This window comes from Scaptodrosophila lebanonensis, unplaced genomic scaffold (assembly GCF_003285725.1).
Source record: "Scaptodrosophila lebanonensis strain 11010-0011.00,11010-0021.00 unplaced genomic scaffold, SlebRS2 tig00001412-arrow-pilon, whole genome shotgun sequence".
Taxonomy (NCBI): domain Eukaryota; kingdom Metazoa; phylum Arthropoda; class Insecta; order Diptera; family Drosophilidae; genus Scaptodrosophila; species Scaptodrosophila lebanonensis.
In genome coordinates, this window is record NW_022060739.1 from 10,772,491 (window position 1) to 10,792,266 (window position 19,776).

General features: G+C 35.3%; 2 protein-coding genes across 9 annotated transcripts in view; both read left to right on the forward strand.

The window, feature by feature from the left end:
* The window catches only part of LOC115631956 (mitogen-activated protein kinase-binding protein 1), a 97,796-nt gene that overhangs the window by 63,161 nt on the left and 14,859 nt on the right, over positions 1 to 19,776 (forward strand). For 3 of the 8 annotated variants that reach the window (XM_030528818.1, XM_030528815.1, XM_030528816.1), the window contains exon 4: positions 19,468 to 19,559. In XM_030528818.1, coding sequence (XP_030384678.1) covers positions 19,468 to 19,559 — 92 coding nt within the window. Of the gene's footprint in view, positions 1 to 11,305; positions 11,566 to 19,467; positions 19,560 to 19,776 lie in introns of those variants that run through there. The other 5 variants (XM_030528811.1, XM_030528813.1, XM_030528812.1 and 2 more) reach the window with 3 other exon arrangements.
* LOC115631958 (cAMP-dependent protein kinase catalytic subunit 1-like) lies at positions 4,171 to 5,329 on the forward strand. The gene has a single exon (XM_030528820.1). It carries the CDS (start codon positions 4,189 to 4,191, stop codon positions 5,266 to 5,268), a length of 1,080 nt encoding a protein of 359 aa, XP_030384680.1. The 5' UTR covers positions 4,171 to 4,188; the 3' UTR covers positions 5,269 to 5,329.

Below are 19,776 nucleotides of genomic sequence, written 5' to 3' on the forward strand. Positions count from 1 at the left end.
TTTGTGCCAAAGCCATGAAAACTTTTGTGACTCTTTTTTTTCTCTTGCATTGACAGACAATTTATAATTAAAAGCCATGCCATGTGGGCTGTGAATGTTTGTTTTTTTTTGCAGCTCCACATTGTTGTATATTTTTTTTAAATATTAAACAAATTTCTACAGTTGAGGCTCTATTAATGAGAAATACTCTTGAATATCTTTTAAACAGCATAGAAATATGAAATCAACTTTCAAAATCTTGGTATTCTTCTTCTCAGTTTTAAACAACCCATAAGCCATAAGTCTGTATTTAAAGATTATAAGACATATACGCATCTCTGCCATTTATTGGTTTTAAAGATCATTTATTCTTCTATCCCTTTGATGTTTGAAAATTTGAATATTTTCAAATTGATCCTACAAATCTACAAAATACTATATTTTTTAAAAATTTATATAAATTTTATAACCTTAAGAAAAAAATACAAAAATCATCTATTCCTTTTAATGTTTGAAAATTTGTATATTTTAAAATGTATCCTTCTTTATGAAATACTATATTTGCTAAAAATTTATATAAATATCTAACCTTGGGGAAAAAAAGATAAAGTTGTAACCTATACAAGAAAAAGGGACTTTACTTAATTTTGTCTCCATTCTAAATTGTCTCTCCGATCTCAGAAATGAAATAAGTAAGCTTCTACAAGCTACTCCCATGGCTATAACAATGTATTTCCAAGCTACATAAACCTGTGTGGAAAAATTTCCATTTGGTTGAACTTGAAAGGTCATTCTTTTAGCATTGTTACTAAATCATATTTCATTGGTAGTTTCGACAAAAACTTGTAGACCCATCCAGAAAGATATTAACAGCAAAATACTCTTTTCAAAAGTGTATAAACAACGTATTGTTTCGTCAAGAATTGTTTGATTAAAATAGGCAGACAGGCGTGCTTATTGAAAATGCCGGAAATAAAAGCACAAGCGACTTTTAATTAAATACAAGTAATAACTAATGCCATAACCATAAAAACTAAGTACTTAATATTTATCACTTGAGCCAAAACTTTGCAAAAATCAGAGCACTAACAACAATCAACATTGTGTGTGTGTATGTGTGTGGGAAGCTGTGTCTGTGACGCTGCTGAACTGACAGCTGACACCTGTTATTTGCCCCCGGTTTGGGTGTAAAGTAAACCCCAGATAGTTGTTCAATATAAGTATATAGTATACTATATGTTTGTAGTTTTTGTTGCTGCCGCCGCTCGTCAAATTGTAGCAATTTTCTTGAGTGCACTGCCGCTGTAATGCTTTGGAGTTTCCTTTGTGTGTGTGCTTTTTTTTTTGAAAATTTATGCGCATTTTTTACTTCAATTTGTTGGGTTCATTCTGTGTGGGCGTCGCTGCATCGCAACGCATCGATCGGTGTATGGCGGCTCGATATAATACGCATTTAGCTGCCACGAGTGGTTTCATTAAATTACTCCTCTGCAGCATTTAGCAGCACATAAAAAATGTTTTTGAAATATGTTCGATCCGAGCGTAAAAGCCCTATAATTAAATCATAAATGCAGCAACACATGCTCCACTGGCATTATGTAATCAATCGCTTGGAAATAAGAGTTATTTATTGCATGTTCGCGTTGACTGCAATATGATATGGGCATTGGAAAAATTCGATAATAACTCAATGTATTGTTGAAAAATTGGGCTCGCATTGGAAAACAACAAAAGGCGATGCAACAAGTTGTCAATGCAGTAACGAATTATTTATTAAAACATAAGTAGATTATTTTGTTGCTGCCTCGCAATGGCTGCAATCTAGGCAGCTCCCATTTCAAATTAATGCCTGACAACATTTCACAATTTTACCGAAAAGAGTCATCAGTTGAAGCTTAAGTTGAGCTGGAAAAAACATAATGCACTTAGTGCATATGTTGCTGAAGTAAAGCGGCCTTAATATTGAGCTCATAAAGCAATTTGGAGATAGCTGCTGGAACGATAAATCAGCTCAGCCAGAGGTAGCCTAGAGTGTCACCACCTACTTGATCTTTTATACTTAATCTCTCACATCTTTTTGCTCCTCCAACAACTACCAGTTTTTAATGCTCTTTTTCGCCAAATATCTTCTTCTTTACATAATCTCTTCTTCATCAACACTCTACTTCATCAACACCTGTTCTTCTTTAACAGCCTTCCTCGTTAAAACTCTTCTTCTCTCAAATTCCGTTTTCCTTTTTAGCTGCAACTTCTTCAACTCTATTGTTTAGTTTGAAAACTCCCAGTTGATTATAGCTATCGTCATTCATTTGACAAGCAATTTTTCACAAAATATTTATAGATTTTTAATTGCATTTTTCTGTTTGAGTTTTAAACTTGTAATAGCTGGTACTTTCATCAAATTATTGGTCTTGCATAAGGCTTTAGTTCGTCACGAAGCTAGCAGCAGTCAAGTGTGTGTATTAACCTCTGGCCAAGAGTCATTTAAGTCAAATGCATTGCTCGGCCGCACATATCGGAAGTCCATTCATTAAATTAACACTTATAATCGAAAATAAAGGAGATTTTCGTTGTCTCTGCGCAGCCACAAATTACTTACACAAATAACAATCATTAGACAAATTGCGCGGGCATTAGTGTGCATTACGTGCATGGCCCGCATCGGCTGTAACGACAACAACTACAACAGCAACATTAGCAAAAGGCTTTTAGCCAACACAAATATGGCATTAAACTTTCAAATCAACTGGCGGTCAGAGCAGGCTTGGTGTTGATGTTGGCGCTGCCTTCCCAGCCAAAGTTAAATAGACTTTGGGGGCCCGCCGTCTCCCATCAACTTTGACACCCGGCCAGCCTGTGGCGTTCTTCCACTCTTTTCTGGTTTTTTTTTTTATTTCTTTTTTAATTTTGTGCCAGCTTTTTAGCTTTCCATGAACCCCGTTTGCCATTACAACTTTTTCCGCATCATATTGCAGTTTTATGACGCGCACACTCTCCACATTTCATTCAGCCTCATAGCCAAGAGCCATCACGTTGCATGTTTGTCACGTTGTTCGAGTTGCTGCAACTAAATTGCAGCGGTTTATTAAATCATCATGCCCGTGGTGATTATTTTCGCCTTTTTTTTCGCGAGAGGTTCGTTGAAGTCCATGGCTGTGCAGTTTTCATTTACCAACACCCCACATCATCAAGTGGTGCTTAGTTTTCAATCGAGAGTTGCCTTTTTGTTTCCATTGATGTGCAATTAATTGCAAATAATTATATTTTTACGTAAATACAATAATTCAGCTGTCATTATGCAGTCATGTGTCTGCGCAAGTCATGCAACAAAACAACCTGTTATTAATATTTGTAACACTTAGACTGCCCGCCACTCTTAAGTTGCAAGTCGATGAATAGAGTGGGTATCTATATAATTAATCAATTGAGCAGTGTGGAGTGTAGATAAATTAAATTGGTTGCTTCAATTTTTATATTGGGTAGCATTCATCGAAAGCTCATAATCTGATTAAAAGAATTTAATCTAAATTTATGTACAAACAATTTTCTCGACTGGGCTTTAAAAGCTGAGAAAAAGGTACACAATTTTGCGACACAAATTTAAATGGAGTGTCAAATAGTATGTGGCAGAATAAGTGCTTAAATGATTGGTAATACAAGTATGGTTACCATTGGTTTCAAATAAAGTAACTAGAATATCATGTAGAAGGTTTTGAAAATGTAAATGCAAAATAGAAAACGTTGCTGTCTATTATTGATAAACACTGCTAGAACTTATCCTTTCTAATCGAGTGGATTTTGGAAAATTCATCCCCGAAATGGGAAAATTGAGTTCAAAATATATATGCGACTTCTGTTACCTCTTCGAGTTACTAACCTAAACTATAGTCACTGATAGATTTCATAATACTCTGATAGAATTGATAGAGCTCTTAACTTCCAGAGCAGTTTAATTAATTCTGAATACACTCAATTCGTTTAAACTATCTGTTGGCTTACATTGTTAGCTGTGCCTTTTCTAGAAATAAAATAAAATATAATCCCATTAAAAAGATTTCCCAGTACTACCGTCCACTTTATATTTATTTGGTGCTATTTGGCGTGATTTTTTTTTTACTTTAGACTAAGATCTATTTGCCAAATTCGAAATGAATTGAATGATACAAATTGTAATATTTGAAAAAATGATTTTTCGGCTGTGCCCGCGTCATGGGAACCTATTCGAAACCAAATATTAATACGAACCCAACTCATTCCAAGGCAGAAACAGCCGAATCGGTGAAAAATTTTCTCGACTACTCCAAAGCGGAATTCATAAGAAAATTGAATCAGAATGAGGTCTGTAACATGTCAGTCGACGATTTTGAGCTCTCAAAGACCCTGGGTGTGGGCACTTTCGGCAGAGTTCTATTTGTGCAGCAGAAGCCCACGAAGACCTACTACGCCATGAAGATAATCAGCAAGAAGAAGGTGGTTCGTTTGAGCCAGGTCGAGCACACGTTGAGCGAGAAACGCAACCTGCGGGCCGTGAGCTATCCTTTCATTGTCTCGCTCCTCTATCACTTTAAGGACAACTCAAATCTGTATTTGGTGATGGAGTTTGTGCCTGGTGGCGAACTATTTACGTATCTGAGTAAGGCTGGCCACCTAAGCGAGTCCCACGCGAACTTCTATGCGGCTCAAATCGCAATGGCCTTCCAGTACTTACACTATTTGGATTTAATATATCGCGATCTGAAGCCGGAGAACATACTAATTGATGCCCAGGGTTATGTGAAAATTTGCGATTTCGGGCTTGTCAAGCAAATCAAAGATCGCACTTGGACGTTCTGCGGCACACCCGAATATTTGGCGCCCGAAATCATCTTGGCCAAGGGCTATAACAAGTCCGTGGACTGGTGGGCCTTCGGTGTGCTTATCTTTGAAATGGTAGCTGGCCATCCGCCCTTTCAATCGAATAACCCCATGAAGATCTATGAGCAGATTTTAACTTCCGAGGTTTATTTTCCCTCACGCTTTAGCACCAACTTGAAAAATCTGCTACGCAAGCTTTTGGAAAAAGATATGACCAAACGATATGGCAATCTTAGTGGCGGCATCAATGACATTAAGGACCAGGAATGGTTCAGAATGACAAACTGGATATCTATTTTCAAAAAGAAAATCCCTGCCCCATTTATACCTCAGATCAAAGGTCCGAACGACACAAGCTATTACGAAGACTATGAGGAGTTGCCCTTGGAAATGTCAACCACCAATTATTTCGTAAAGGAATTCAATGATTTCTAATTATTCAGTGCGACAGAGTATACATAAAAATTGATCTCTTCCTGATATTTTTAATCTTTTGTTGGCCGTTATAATTTTCGTTTGGGCGGCTGGCGAAAAATTAAATGTATTCGTTGAAAAAGTCGTAGAAATACATGCAATTTTTAAGAATAATAACTTTTTGTTATCATTTCTACTATATTTTGTTTAAGCGGTATGATTGTAATATATTTTAAACAGAAATTGAGCCTTATAGCAGAAAATAAATACTTGTACTTGAAAGAAAAATGTTAAAATGATTTTTAAAAGATTAAGGAATGAAACAAATTTTCGTTGCTAAATATATTTAAATATCAACATTTATGTTTAAAGAAATCGAATTTTAATGCCCTTAAAAATATAAAGAAAAACACAACTAGCTTTAATTCATAGCAATATTTTGTGGGATCTAATTAATTCTTTTTTTTAACAATGAAAACTTTGTCTTTTAATTTGCTGCAAAAGAAATATAAGTATGTTGACATATTGACAAATGCGCATGCGCGACACCAAACAAATCCGTTTGAGTGATTGACAACATGATAGGAAATTCAACAATCGACTATTGACGGACTGAATGCCTGACTGGCTGACTACCTGACTGACCGGCCGATTGACTTTGCGATTTATTTGCGCGTTTCAGTTGATTTAAAATCGTGCGCTCAATCGTGGACAGCTCCAGCTGGCGATTTGAGAAATCTGCTGTCATTGAACAGTTCGAACAGGAACTAGAAACTACGAGTAGAAACAAAGCAAAGTTAAAGAAAAGTCTTTCAACCAGTTTGACAGGCAATTTTTAGCATAGCTATAAATATTAATTATTAATAAATGCCTACACCAATTGACAATTGTGATTTGTGCAATTATTATTATTGTCAATTACCATGGGCGAGTGAGAAAAGCTAGAGGGGGCATATCTTTCTTTTAATTATAGGCAGAGCAGTGAGGTGCTCATAAATCGACGCCACATATATTGTTAACAGCTCAGCTCATTTTTCACGGCGCAAATCAAAAGAAATGCAGCCAACTGGCAAAGCAACTACAACAACAAGCTTCATTTGAATATTCGCCGCCATATGCAGGCGGGTCCGTTCAATCTTCGTTCAGCTAACTGCCGCAGTTATCTGTGAGTGACGACGACGTTGTTGTTGTTGTTGTTGTTGCCATTGCTGCCATTTGAAACTTTCCCCCATAAAATATCCGCCGCTTCTGCTGCTGCTGTTCGTGGCTGCTGCAAGATAAAGAAATTGGTCGCACAATTGGCCCAGAGTCGAGGTCTGTCGTCTATATGCATGCAAGTCTATCTGATTTGTCTGGCATTCAAGTGCGTCGTCGTTTTACTTTGTTGTTGCCCCCATTATTGTTGTTGCTGTTGTTGTGCAATGCCAACAATGCGTTTTGTCTGTCAAATCGGGATTGCTGCTGCCGTTGGATGTGTGGCAATAGTTGTGCGTGCATTCACTCTCATTTATACACTGCACTAGCGGGGTATTGTTCATTCAACTGACCGAATGATTGTAGTCTTCAGCAACGTCTCAACTGGCTAGTTTAGATTAATGAACACGGATGCCATCGATTATATACAATATTGTGAAGATATTGCAATCAAACACATTGTACATAGTTTCTCAAATAATAAAGGGGTTTTCCGTTCTTCCAAAATTATATTTCCCAGCATCACTTACAATAATATATTTTGAGATTAAAGGCTATTTCTTAGAAGCTATCAGTTAGTTTATTTCCTTTAAAGCTTAGTTGTCCTAAAATGCGTCTCAATGAGATTAAGTTTATAAACTAAGCTTTCGACGGATGCCATCGATTATATTCAATTTTGTGGAGATATTGCAATCAAATATATTGTACATAGTTTCTCAAATAATAAAGGGGTTTTACTTGCTTCCAAAAATATATTCCCCAGCAACGTTTAGAATAATATATTTTGAATGTAAAAGCTGCCTAATAGCCTTTTTCTTAGAAGCTATCAGTTAGTCTATTTCCCCTATCCTAAAATGCGTCTCAATGAGATTGAGTTTATAATCTAAGCTTTCCAAATTTATCTCCTTCACATTGATTGTTGAATTTTTAATCTTTGTGACAATCTATTATCAGAAAGGTCTCTGGGAGCCTTTCCCTGGTCCCAACAACTTCATGAATTCTTCTTTGTTTAGCCATGTTTTATTGTGAATTGTTTCTATTTTACAAAAATCTTTAAAATTAGTTATTCAGTGTCCACCTTGTCTATCTTATTTAGAAGATTGCACGATCTTTGAATTTCTTTCGCTGATTATTTGCTATCTTATGACATTGTAAAAAAGTTGAACAGTATGTTATTATTATTTTATCAACCCAATCAAATAATAGTATCATAGTCAAATCTGATGATAACTTCAATCAAAAACTTCAAATCGCAAAGAGTATTGCGGCTTCGTTCAATTAGCAGCTTTGTCTCCCCGTGATTTTGTTTTCTGTTTTTATGCAAATTGATTTCTTTGGCTTTGGTGCGGTGCATTTCATGCTCCAGCTTTTAGTGTTTGGCTTCTCTTATTGAATTTATGATTGCGTTAGTCTTGTTTACTGTTCATCATCCACTTAATACTGGGCGGGTGCACATGCAAACAAACTGACAAACAAAGTGCATGCCATAAGCCTCTGTAAGGCTTATATAACTAATGCTGTCCAAAAACTTCCAAGTCAGCCCAACTAAGTGATTGTTGCTGTTGTTCAAAGAAAATGCCACCACCTCACAAACGCATGAACAATGTGTATTCATGTTTACATTCAATATTTTTGCATATTTTATGCATAAATCTATTGTAAATTCTATAGCTTTATTTAGCAATTGCTGTCTGTTGTTGGCTATCTAAACGAGAGGCATGTGTGTTTGTGTAGTTTTTGGTGTGCGATACTCACAGAATGTCGTGTTCTGTTCCAGTTTGTTGACTGCTTTGGTTGACCGGCTAGTTGGCTGGTTGGCTGCCTGGCTAAGTTGTTGATTTGCCTAATTTTGTGGCTACCATGCATTTGTTTAACTGAGCATATTGAATTGTTCAATCAATTTGCCCCATACAGATTCTTTAGAGATGACGATCTTTCTTTAGAATTATTAAAGCGATTATAGATGGAGATAATGAAAGAGATAACAAAAAGAATATAATTGTGAATGATGTTCTTTTTCTAATATTTTACAAGAGGTAATAGATAGAGATGATAAAATTTCATTAAGATAATCAAAGCAACATAAATTAATTATAAATCCTCGATCAAAATACCTTTAAATAAATACAAAACAACTTTAAAACTAAGCTAAATCAGTCAAGTAGAGGACCTTTGAATACCATTTAATAAACTCGGTATAAAGATGACTAAATCATGTATTGTGAACATTTTAACCATTTTAACGTTTTAACCTATTTTCATACTGGGTTTTCTTAACTAAAAATAGTGAAAAGAAACGTTAGTATTTAATCACTTCTACATATTTCTATTTTTAAGTCAATGAAATGTAAAACGTTCTCCATTTGTTTTAAATATTTTATGATCAATTGAATGAGCTAATTTTTAATCCAATTGGCCATAGTAGGAGTGGTTTGCCAGCCTGGCTAGTAAATATTTCCCCACCATGTTAAATAAAAAGATCGTAGTTTTTTTGTTTTCCACTGCATTTTTACCAAAAAGCCCGGGATTTACAAATCTTCTATAGTAGTTATGATTATCTGAAGATTGACGTTAGATTGACATTTTGAACTAAACTTGTTATGTTCTACATATGTATATATTTTTATACCACGTTTAACAAATCAGATATCTCTGAGCTCCGTCTCTATTTAATCTATATTTTGAAGTTTCCTTTCTGAATTGAATTTGTATTTTCTTTTTGCGAAATCAATTATTTTTGCTTATCCATGCTCTTAAAATAAAAGAGGTTAGAGCTTGAGGTAATAAAGAACTCTAGAAAATCTGCTGGCTATACTTTTCAGCTGCATTTATATAATTATTTAGTTCGTTTTACAAGTCATTTAATTGAAAAAAGTTGTAGCTTTACTGGGGGAAAAAAGTTATATCCGCCCTTCTGGTCATTCAACCACATCCAATCGATATAGCAAGAGTATTACATATTTGCAAAACCAAAAAAAGTTATCTTGTGGCTTGTTTACAACTTTGGAGAGCCAAGCACGCCTACAATTCAATTGTTTGCTCACAATTTATTGCATTTTGTGGGCAGATTAGACACACACACACACACACACACACACACACATGGACACACTTTCTCACACACATAGACACATGCACGTGCTACTAGACTGCCTCCGTGCGCGGACGACGATAATGAGCTCTAAACATTGAGTTTTCATTCATAAGTATATGCAGCTCATTAAATAATTACACAAAAAAGAAACTAGCTGCGTGGGCGTGGCACACTATTTTAGCCACAGCGTTCAGAATTGATTAATTGCCGGGTTGTTGAAAGTTGGAAAACGGACAACAACAGCAACAACAACAGCAATCATTATTGATTTATGCAAAGCAAAGCTGCATAGTTAACTGCAAATGTCATTTGTCAATTGTAACTCAAATAGCTTGTCTCTTTGAATTCTGAACGTGCGGCCATACATTTGTTCTTGCACGGCCACAACAACGCCCGCCTTCTTAACCCATTCAATCACTCAATCAGTCAATACAACAACAACAACAACAACAACAGCCTTAAATCAGCGTAAACTCTTTGCGTCTGTGCGTGACGTTGTCCTCTCTATATACGAGCACATTTTGACTTCATTCCACGCCCGCAAACGTGTTTAGCAAACGAACAGCAACAGCAACAACAACAATAAACTAACTTAAAATATGCAAATTAATGAGCGAGTTGTTTATTGTTGTTTGTCTGTGTCTACGAGTCTGTGCTCTCTGGCTGGCTGGCACGCATTTGTATCTGCAAGATACACGAAGCTCAGCTTGTTCACTCATTTTGTTGCCGCATTCAAATGGCCAACGCAAAAGAAAAAATGTTGTTGCTCAAATACTCAATCATTTGTGCTTAGTTGCCAGCTGCGAGCTGGGAGCTGGGAGCGCTGAGCTGCCAACTGCGAGCTGGCCGGCCAGTTTTGACGCGTTTTTGTTTTGTGAGTGACTGAGCGGTTCGGTTGGCGACTTTGAAATCACAACGGCGACCACAGTACCAATTGAGCCGCGCTATAAACGAAACGTATATGCCAAACAGATACGGCGACGGCAGTAGCAACAAAAGCAACAACAACAACGACTATAGGCAACGATTGAAACGATCAACAACACAACAAACCAAACTTTGAAAAAAGTGTGAATAAGCTTACGGCATAAGCAATTTATAATTATACTATGAATGGATAATTTGTAAAAGAGAAAAAAGAAATTAGCAAGTTACGAAAACGTGCAACGACTTAACAAAATTATATAGCCACACACACACACACCAAATGTTAACGAAAAATGTTGAAGAAAGAGTGTGTGCAGGCTATAAAAAATTACATGCTGCTTTAAATTAAAAAGTTAATTAAAAAGTAAAGATATACGAGTATTTTGGACGCAGCTACAAATTGTTGATACATTTTATGCAACTCATATGCGAAAATAGTATATATCTGATACTTTATCTTTTTGCTGCACAGTCTTAAGATACGGCAGCAACATTAAACGACCTTGACTGGCTGAGTGCCAAAGTCGACGCGCCGCGCACCGAAATTAAAAAAAATAAAAATAAAAAGCAACTACAACCAGCGAGCAGGCTAGTCATCGAAAACAACAATAATAACTACAACTTCAACAAAAACATACGAAAGAGCAACAACAACAACAACGAAAACAACAACGACAAAAGCGCCGCGTGCTAAAAAGTTGCTAAAACTTAACGAAGAGAAAGAAAGAGAAAAAGAATAATTGAAATAAAAGCGCCAAAAACGTGCAAAGCAAAGCCAAAAAGTATTATTTTCATTTGTATTTAATTTATTGCACAAAACACCTCTCACCTCCCCTTAAGCGAATTTATAAATTATTTAATTCACTGTAATATCTCATATCTGTGGGCGTCGTGTCTGTGTCTGTGCAGAGTGCCATCCATATATACAACAACAACAACAACATCAACAACAAATTAAAATTAAGATTAAAGAAACAAAAGAGGCACAAGTGAATCATCATTTATTCAGCAATTTCTTCTGGCATGCAAAACTCAACATGTTTGCGCCAAGAAATTCATCGCCAGTTGCCATTTATGGCAAGGAGGATGTTGCAGCCTATGAGGTAAAAATTATATAAAACACGCAATAATCATAGACTGAACATTTCTGGAGACGTTGAAATAAAAACACTTCAATGGGTGGATATTGAATTCCTTGACATTGTATAATAAACAGATTCAAGGCCCTGTCTTCGCTTTTTTTTTATCAATCCAACTATCCAGAATTAATCTGAATTCTGTTCTTGTGTCTGAAACAAAAATATTCAAATGACATACAAGTATCTATAAATAATTTCGAATGTGAATAAGCATTGGCTTATGTCATGTGTTCACAATTTCTTGAGACTCAAAACACTTGCCTTTCTTAATAAATCCAACTAACCAGAATCAAACCGAATGGTATGCTGTTCTTATTTGAATTTCTTATTATTTCCTATTTTAAAAATTATTATTATAAGAAGATATAAACACTAATCAATCTGTAATGTAAACTATTTATACTCGAAGAAAGGCTAGCTTGTTTTCAATTTATAGTTATAAATTATTAAAATTAAAGTAATTCAAATAATTTAAATAGTCAGAGCTGGAGCTGATACTTTTTCAAGCACATACTTTATCTTATCGATGCTTTCAGTTCAGAAACATGAAATTTGAGGTCATTCATTCATTTATTTATATAACTACTACTACTACCATATAGCATCCGATTTAAGTTCCAAGTTCGCAATACTTTAAAGAACGCAAAGCATTTAAAATCGTGCATTTAAAATCGAAAACAATTTCACAATCTATCTAACGACATAAAGTCGCTTTATAGCTTGTTTCAGCAGCTAATCATAGAAAAAATACAAAAATGAAACAAAACATCTTTAGAAACTGCCGCCGCAGCTAATTGCTTATAATTAGTTGCTGCTTCAACTCAAATGGCAACAAATATTGTTTGATATATGGTCAGAACAGAGATATATGTATATACAATACAAGTATATATACAGATGTATTCAGGCACACAATATAGATGAACAACTTTAGCAGAAACCACAAAAACTCATTACAAGTGGGGAGACAAAAGTTTTGCCACATGAATCATGGCAATGAGTAGCGGCCAGAACAAGGCAGGGAATGTCGGCAACAACAACAACCACAACAACAGTAAAAGCAGCTAAGTTGGCCAAATAATCTTACTGGCTAATGGTATGTGTGTGTACTCGTATGTATGCGAGATATGTTCGCAAATAAACGGATGTACGAGCACTCGCATGCTGCGCATTTTGCATAAAAAAGAAGTCGAGTTAAGCACCAAAATAAGGCAGAACTTGCTTTTCCTACTTTCTAACGGTCGAGCGACTTTTTGGTAAAGGAAAGTTGCAATGCTTGCTTTAAATAAACATATACGAGTACACATGAGGCAGACTTCCAGCATTTTCATTTCAGTTGCCCGGGAAATGCATTTCAAGGAAACTTCAGAAGAACAAATTTGAACAAAGGAATAAAAAATGATTTTGCGTAGTAGTAGTTGAAATAGCATGGTATTTAAAATTTAAATTTACATATTTTATTGTATTTATGAATTTTTATTCAGTAATCTAACTTATTTAAAATTACAAAAAAATCTGTTTTTTTTTTCTTCAATATATAAATATATTCTAGATACAACATTAACATTGCTAGAAATTCTTGATAAGTTAGTTAAATTTAATAGAATTTCTATATAACACTGGTATTTGAATGCCAATCTAATAGAAATTCTGGTTCCGCTTCTAACTTTTCAATTTTCAAACAATTTCTGACAAGAACTTGACAAGAACTTACACCATATTTCTTACCATATATAATCAGATTTTGTTTAAATCCAACTGCTCTTTTCATTTCATTCCTAAAAAGCGAAGAGAAAGATAAAAAGCTTATTGACTTTTCTATTAAAAGCAGTTTAAATAAAACTGTTAGCCCAATAAGAAGTTTTCCAACTTTATTAGAAAGGCCTTTAATATTTGTTTTAGCAAAAATATTAAATTTCTCATCAAACAGTTATTTTATTTACATCTCTATCATAGTCTGCTTGCAATTTCTCTAGCTTTTGTATCTGAAAAGTTTTGCCTTCTTAGATGTTCGATGAAAAACTTCCTCGCTTCTGCCTGAAATACAATTCTGCTCACATATTCGATGAAAAACTATCTCGCATTCACCAGATATACAATTCATACATATATAACAATAGCTGGCATATTCCTTTAACAAAACTTTGTGCACTTTGTTAAGAGCCACCAAAAGTGGGCTTAGGGGCTTACTCTGGCAGCCATAAGCATTTTGCTCACGTATTCAAGCGCAATCGCATCTAAGGTAAAAGCTATATGTACGTTACATACAAACGTATGCTATATATATTCTACAAAGTGTGCGTACATAGGCAGATATCTACATATCGTAGCCAGTCATGTACAGGCAATAGAGAAGACTTATAGCGAACAAGCCGACGAAATACAAATCACAAATGCACAGAACGTGGCAAACAAAATAATTCGAAAATAGTGCCCATATTACAAAGACGAGTACCCGCATTATTGAATTTTGAGGGCCAACCAGTTGTGAACTATATATACACATTTAATTGCCAGTGGCTTTGATTATTTGTAGAACAATCGAAACGGTAAATCAAATTTTCAACGCTGCTTGTTCGCCAATTTGGACTTAACAACATTTTTAGCATTAACTTTAATTTATTTCGTGGATGCTGGATCGAAAATCAATAATTTATTTGCCAATTTGATTTGAAAGCGCCGCAAAGCATAACAAAAACCGAATTAACATCACAATTTTATGCACATTTTAAAACCAATGTGTTGCTTTGGCAAATTCTCAGAAATTTCCGGTTCGACGAAATATGTTGTCTATAATTTATTCACCAATTTGTAGACCACACTTAATCAGCGCTGCTCAGAAGATTTCAATTTGCAAACAGTCTGCCTCCCAGCAGCAATAATCAGTTGAATTTTCCTGCGATATGCTGCAGTTATAATTAAAATAATTAAATATGTATTAAAAACATGTTGATCATAAATAACATTTAATGCTTAACTTATACAAACGCAATTACTGGCATGAAAGCCTAAACACTGCGCGAAAAAAGTCTAGGCCAAATGTGAAAAGAATGCATGTGAAATCATTTCAACGGAATTATTTCGATTTTTAGAATGAAGCTTCTTCCTCTTTTCCTGAGCTTCTTTCACTGACTGACTGAATATTAAATTGAAGAAAAACGCCTCGATTTGTACCGCTGATGATCTTTGTTATGAGAACAAATAACTTATTCAATTACACAGTTTTTCTGTCAGTGTACAATCAGACATGGCAAAAATTAACAGCATTGGACAAACTTCCTGAAAAATTTAAGCTGCCATTGTTTTAAGATCCCACAAGCAAGCAACTTCCCTCGATTATAGAGCTAAGCTCAACATTTTTGTAGCGGGCCTAAAACCAAAACCTGTAACATTAGCATAAATAAATCTTCTTTGGCTACGACCTCGTTTCAGCCTCTTTAACCGTATGGTTGTTCTTATGATTGTTGTTGTTGTTGTTGTTGTTTAAGTTAACGCTTTGCCATTTGGCCAGACAAACATTGCGCATTCATTTGACACCTGTCACACTTGAGGAACCTTGTCGTGCAAATAAACTTGGCGAGCTGAGAATTCGGTTAGTCTTTAACTTTGGCGTGGGTTGCACAAAGCAGAAATGTGCCGCCAACAACAACAACATCAACAGCAAAGAGAACAAACAACAACCCACAACTACATTTTGTAGTTACTATCAATTTTGGCAGTCATTCACACGAACCGAGCAGTATGATCTTTGATCCAAAGAATCGAATGCAATCAAACGAATCTACAATTCGCCATGGCCAATAATCTAAACTTGATGTGCGGCTCTCAGTAGTCGACTGTGGCGTTCATTGAACTTTGCAACGCACATGTGGCATTCATCATCATCTTAATCATCACCATAATAATCATCATCATTAGCTTTATTGGCAAGTCAGGCAGCACAACATCTTCTTCGTAATGCATTTCATTAACAAAACGTACAGAAAATGCATTCAGTGATTCGTACATTTTAGTGTCTTGTCGTGGAACAACAATTATTATCTGCACTTTTGTCTATAAATACGGGTATTTGCTGCAATTTCACGGTATATAGTTTTTCACATTAATTACGCATGCGCCAGCATGTTTTTTTGAAATTTCAGCAAATTAAAATATAATTTATATACGTTTTGCGCAAATCAGTCCACACACCCACTCAGCCTTAAGAGCATCGTCGTCTGTCAAACAAACTAAGCTACTTTACCATTTTTGTTTGGCAGCCCGCGGAAAATGAATTTCGCTGCGAAATGGAATTCCTCATAACGTTTTTGGACTCCCAAAATTGCTTGACAAATGAGGTGCGCGGACTTCCGTTTTATGCCGAAACTTCAAAAGCAACTGAAATGAATGCACGATTCAAGATTTATAGAAATTAAAATACGTTTTGGCATTTGGAATTATGTTTTGGCCGATGGCATAAAATTGCAAAAAGCTTAGCAAAAATGTGGTTATATCAAAAAAATTAAGCTTAAAGCTAGAAAACTGGGTGCAGCGCATTCTACAAAGCTCTATTGTTCTTCTTTTGCAACAACAATAATGAAAACTAACTAAATCATATTATCAAATTTAAAACATGGCTTGTATGTTAATTTCATGCTCATTTCTTTATTGATGTCAACTATACTAACATAGTTAAGAGTTTAAAAATAGCTTGAACTGAATAAGTTTTTATTATTATTGTTGTGCAGAAAACAAACAACATATTTAAGCAATGGACTTTGAAATTAGCTGACAAACAAGTGTATATAATGTGATTACTCTAACATGATATCAGCCGTTCTAGAGAGAGAGAGAGAGATTTATACAATTTCCTAATTCCATGCTAAAGCCACAACTAAATCTGATAGTCCTACCAAACAGCCGAGACCAGACTTATCATAAAGCTGACCCAAAGACAGCTTAGATCCCTGATGCGACTACAAGAAACAAAAGCCTTTCCGGTCTCCAATTATAATATGGCGCTATCCGGGTCACGACTTTTTAGCAAACTTAAATCAATCCTAGATAGGACACCATCTATACAATAAAAAAATAAACAATTTTCAAACTCGCATTACATTTACATTTCAAACTTCAAATGAGAAAGGAGCGATGGCTTTTCTCCCATCAAGGCAATGGAAAAATGTTATTCCTTTTCAGTCCGTTTCCTCGTTCAGATTTGCTTTAGCCATGACTTAAACAGCACTTTTCTTGATTGATCTGCTCGAATTTCTCTTTCATTTAATTTATCTTTAACAACAGTCCAATGCCTACACTTTAAAGTAAAGTATGTACAGTCCGGATTGGCAATATTCGACCAAAGTTCTGTGCATTTAAATTGAAATAATTTCATCTAATGACAACTGTTAATTGTTGAGAAGCTAATTGAGGGCCGCACGCTCAGAGCATCACGAATTCTTTATTTCTCATTGCGCATACGCCGCGTACACCCCTCAATTGCAGGCCAGTCGTGCAGCGCTGAATTCTTTGCCCAGCTATTATTATCTTTTGCTGCATAGATTTCAGCTTGGCTATTTCATAGCCTCTAAATTGTTTACAATTTCACGGGTTATTATTTGCCTGCCAATCATTAAAAATGCAAATGTATAATAATCCACAACACAAGATATAGATATGGAACCGGTTTGCCAGCGACCTTTCCAACACTTAATTCATGCTTGTATTTTAATATGGCAGAGCGAAATATTTCTGAGTGCGTTGGTGGCGGCGTTTTAAATTGAAATACAGCCAATAAAAAATATATACATATATACAAACATACTTATCTACAAGTATACAAGTATGTACGTGTATGTACAATATATTGAGGCGGGCTTAAACTTAACTTCTGTAAACAAAAACAAGCCGCATGGTGATGTTGATGTCGCACATTGTAGCAACTTTGTTTTGGTTTCGAGATGATCTCAGCTGACTTGTATTTGTTGTTTGTACTGCGTATTGCCTGCTCGCCGTTTATCTGTGTGTGTTGTGTGTATCTGTGTTGTACTTGTATAGTAGTTAAAGTATCTTACGAATGCTTGCCAACTTTTTGCATGCCAACTTTTATTGAACTGTTACTGAAACTACTTGTACTTTGGGCATCGCTTTTAAGTGTTGTGCGACTTTAATGAGCGCACCCACACACTGCTGCTTCTCAAGTGCATGGCAATTCAAATGAAAATGCGTTTATGAGCATTTCATTTGATACGAGTGGTGCGCCGCCCCACACAATTGTCACAAGTACGAGTAGCAACGACACTTGACTTGTGCTTCCCTTTGTTTTATTTGTTTTGTTGCATGTGTGGCAGCAACCTGTTTCAGCTCTGATTATTAACGCCCCGTAATTGCACCTCTATGGGCATTATTTTATTTCACTATTGTGAGCTGTTTGTATTATTGTATTATTGTTGCTACTTTTGTTGTTTCCTTAAGTCATAAGCAAGATCAAGGTGAAGCTCTATTCAGGCGTAACACTCGCTAAAATAAACATAAATAAATAAATAACCAAAAGTAATGGAATTGTTAACAAAATTACGTAGCCATTTGTTTCTTTATTTTGGCATGAATGAAGTCATACGAGCATGCTGCTGTTTTTAGTCAAATTTAAATGCAAATACAAATAACAAGAGACGGCTAAATATTAAATGCAGACACAGGTCTATAGTTTCTATTATTCATAACTAAATTTATATTAAAAGTTGCAATTTTTTGGGATTTTAAGAATTGTTGTCTGAATGCAATATGATTTAAAAGCCCTGGAGTGAAGTATTTGTTAGATATTTTAGAGGAGCTGTTATATGTCGATAAATCGTTTGCTTTTGGCCGTACATAGCTCTTAAAACGTTTATATTTTTGGTGCAAAAATTTAAAAACTTTCATTCCAATTTATCTGACATATATAATGAATTGGTGGACATTATTACTGGAATGCTGGAATGTTACACGCCTGGCTAAGCCAGCAAGGTTGGCTAGACGGAAACTTGCCTATCTACTGAGCAATATCCTTAACACTTTACGCTACTTATACTGATCCTGCTTCTAGTAGATAGATTCTATAGTAGATTTATACCCTTTGTTAGGAAAATCTTAAACAAACAAAACCTAGCATCACATGAAAAGTAAATAAATACTTATATAAGTAGTAGTTAGTTATATATAAAGTAAGCTCTTTCTATCTTTCTTCACAACGAAATGTTTCTTTATTTAATATTATATATATTTTCTATTTATTTAATAGATTTAATTTAATGAATTACTATTATTATTTTAACATTGATTTTGCGTATTTCTAAATATTTACGAGTATTTTACAAGTAATGCTTGCCCAAACAACCTGTAGATTTTTAGGTCAGTTTATTTAACATTCGAATGAAGAAAATCCGTTACAATTTCCACACACATACAGACATAATTTCCTATTTATTTATTTATGCAACAAAAGAAGAGCAAAACCACTAGCAAGCGTGTTTTGAAATATTTTACAACAATCAACATCAAATGAACTACACAAGTCAGCCTTTATTGTTGACTTTTCGATTGGAAAACCATGTTAACATGTTGTGATTGTTGTTGTTGCTGTTGTTTTTGTTGCGTCGTTTAGTTAGCTTTTATTTCTGTTTATCAAGCAGGCATCAGGTATGCAAATTGGAGGATGGGCCCAGCAAATGTGCGAATTGTGTGCTGAAACAATTTGCGCTCATGTATTAGATATTTGATTTAAGTTGTACAACATGTTAGCTACATGATCGAATGACCTTGGCCGGGTAGTATGCCAAAAAGTATGATGTAATGCCAGCTTGCAGGCTAATCAATAATTGTTGCCTCCTTTCTTTATTCTGTTTTTTTCAGATAAAACTCAAAAAAGTGCTTGGCCTGACTGTTTGCAGCAATGCCGCATTGGATGTATCGCCCGTCAGCGGCCTGTTGGCCTATCCAGCCGGGTAAGCTATGAAACTGTAATTGAAAATACAATTAAATATAAAAGAAGGCAGCTCGATGCTCTCAAGGCATTTCAAATGGCCAGGTCGTTGTGCATATCCTGTTAGGGCAAGGAAATGGCATGTCAGGCTCTAAAACTTCCGGCGCAAGTTGCGTTCATTTAATTTAATGCGATATGCCTCGCCCCTCTCCCTCTGCATCGCTTGATTTAGCTGCCAA

Coding starts and splice junctions, on each gene's coding strand:
- LOC115631958 (XM_030528820.1), top strand. CDS start 4,189: ATGGGAACCTATTCGAAACCAAATATTAATACGAACCCAACTCATTCC.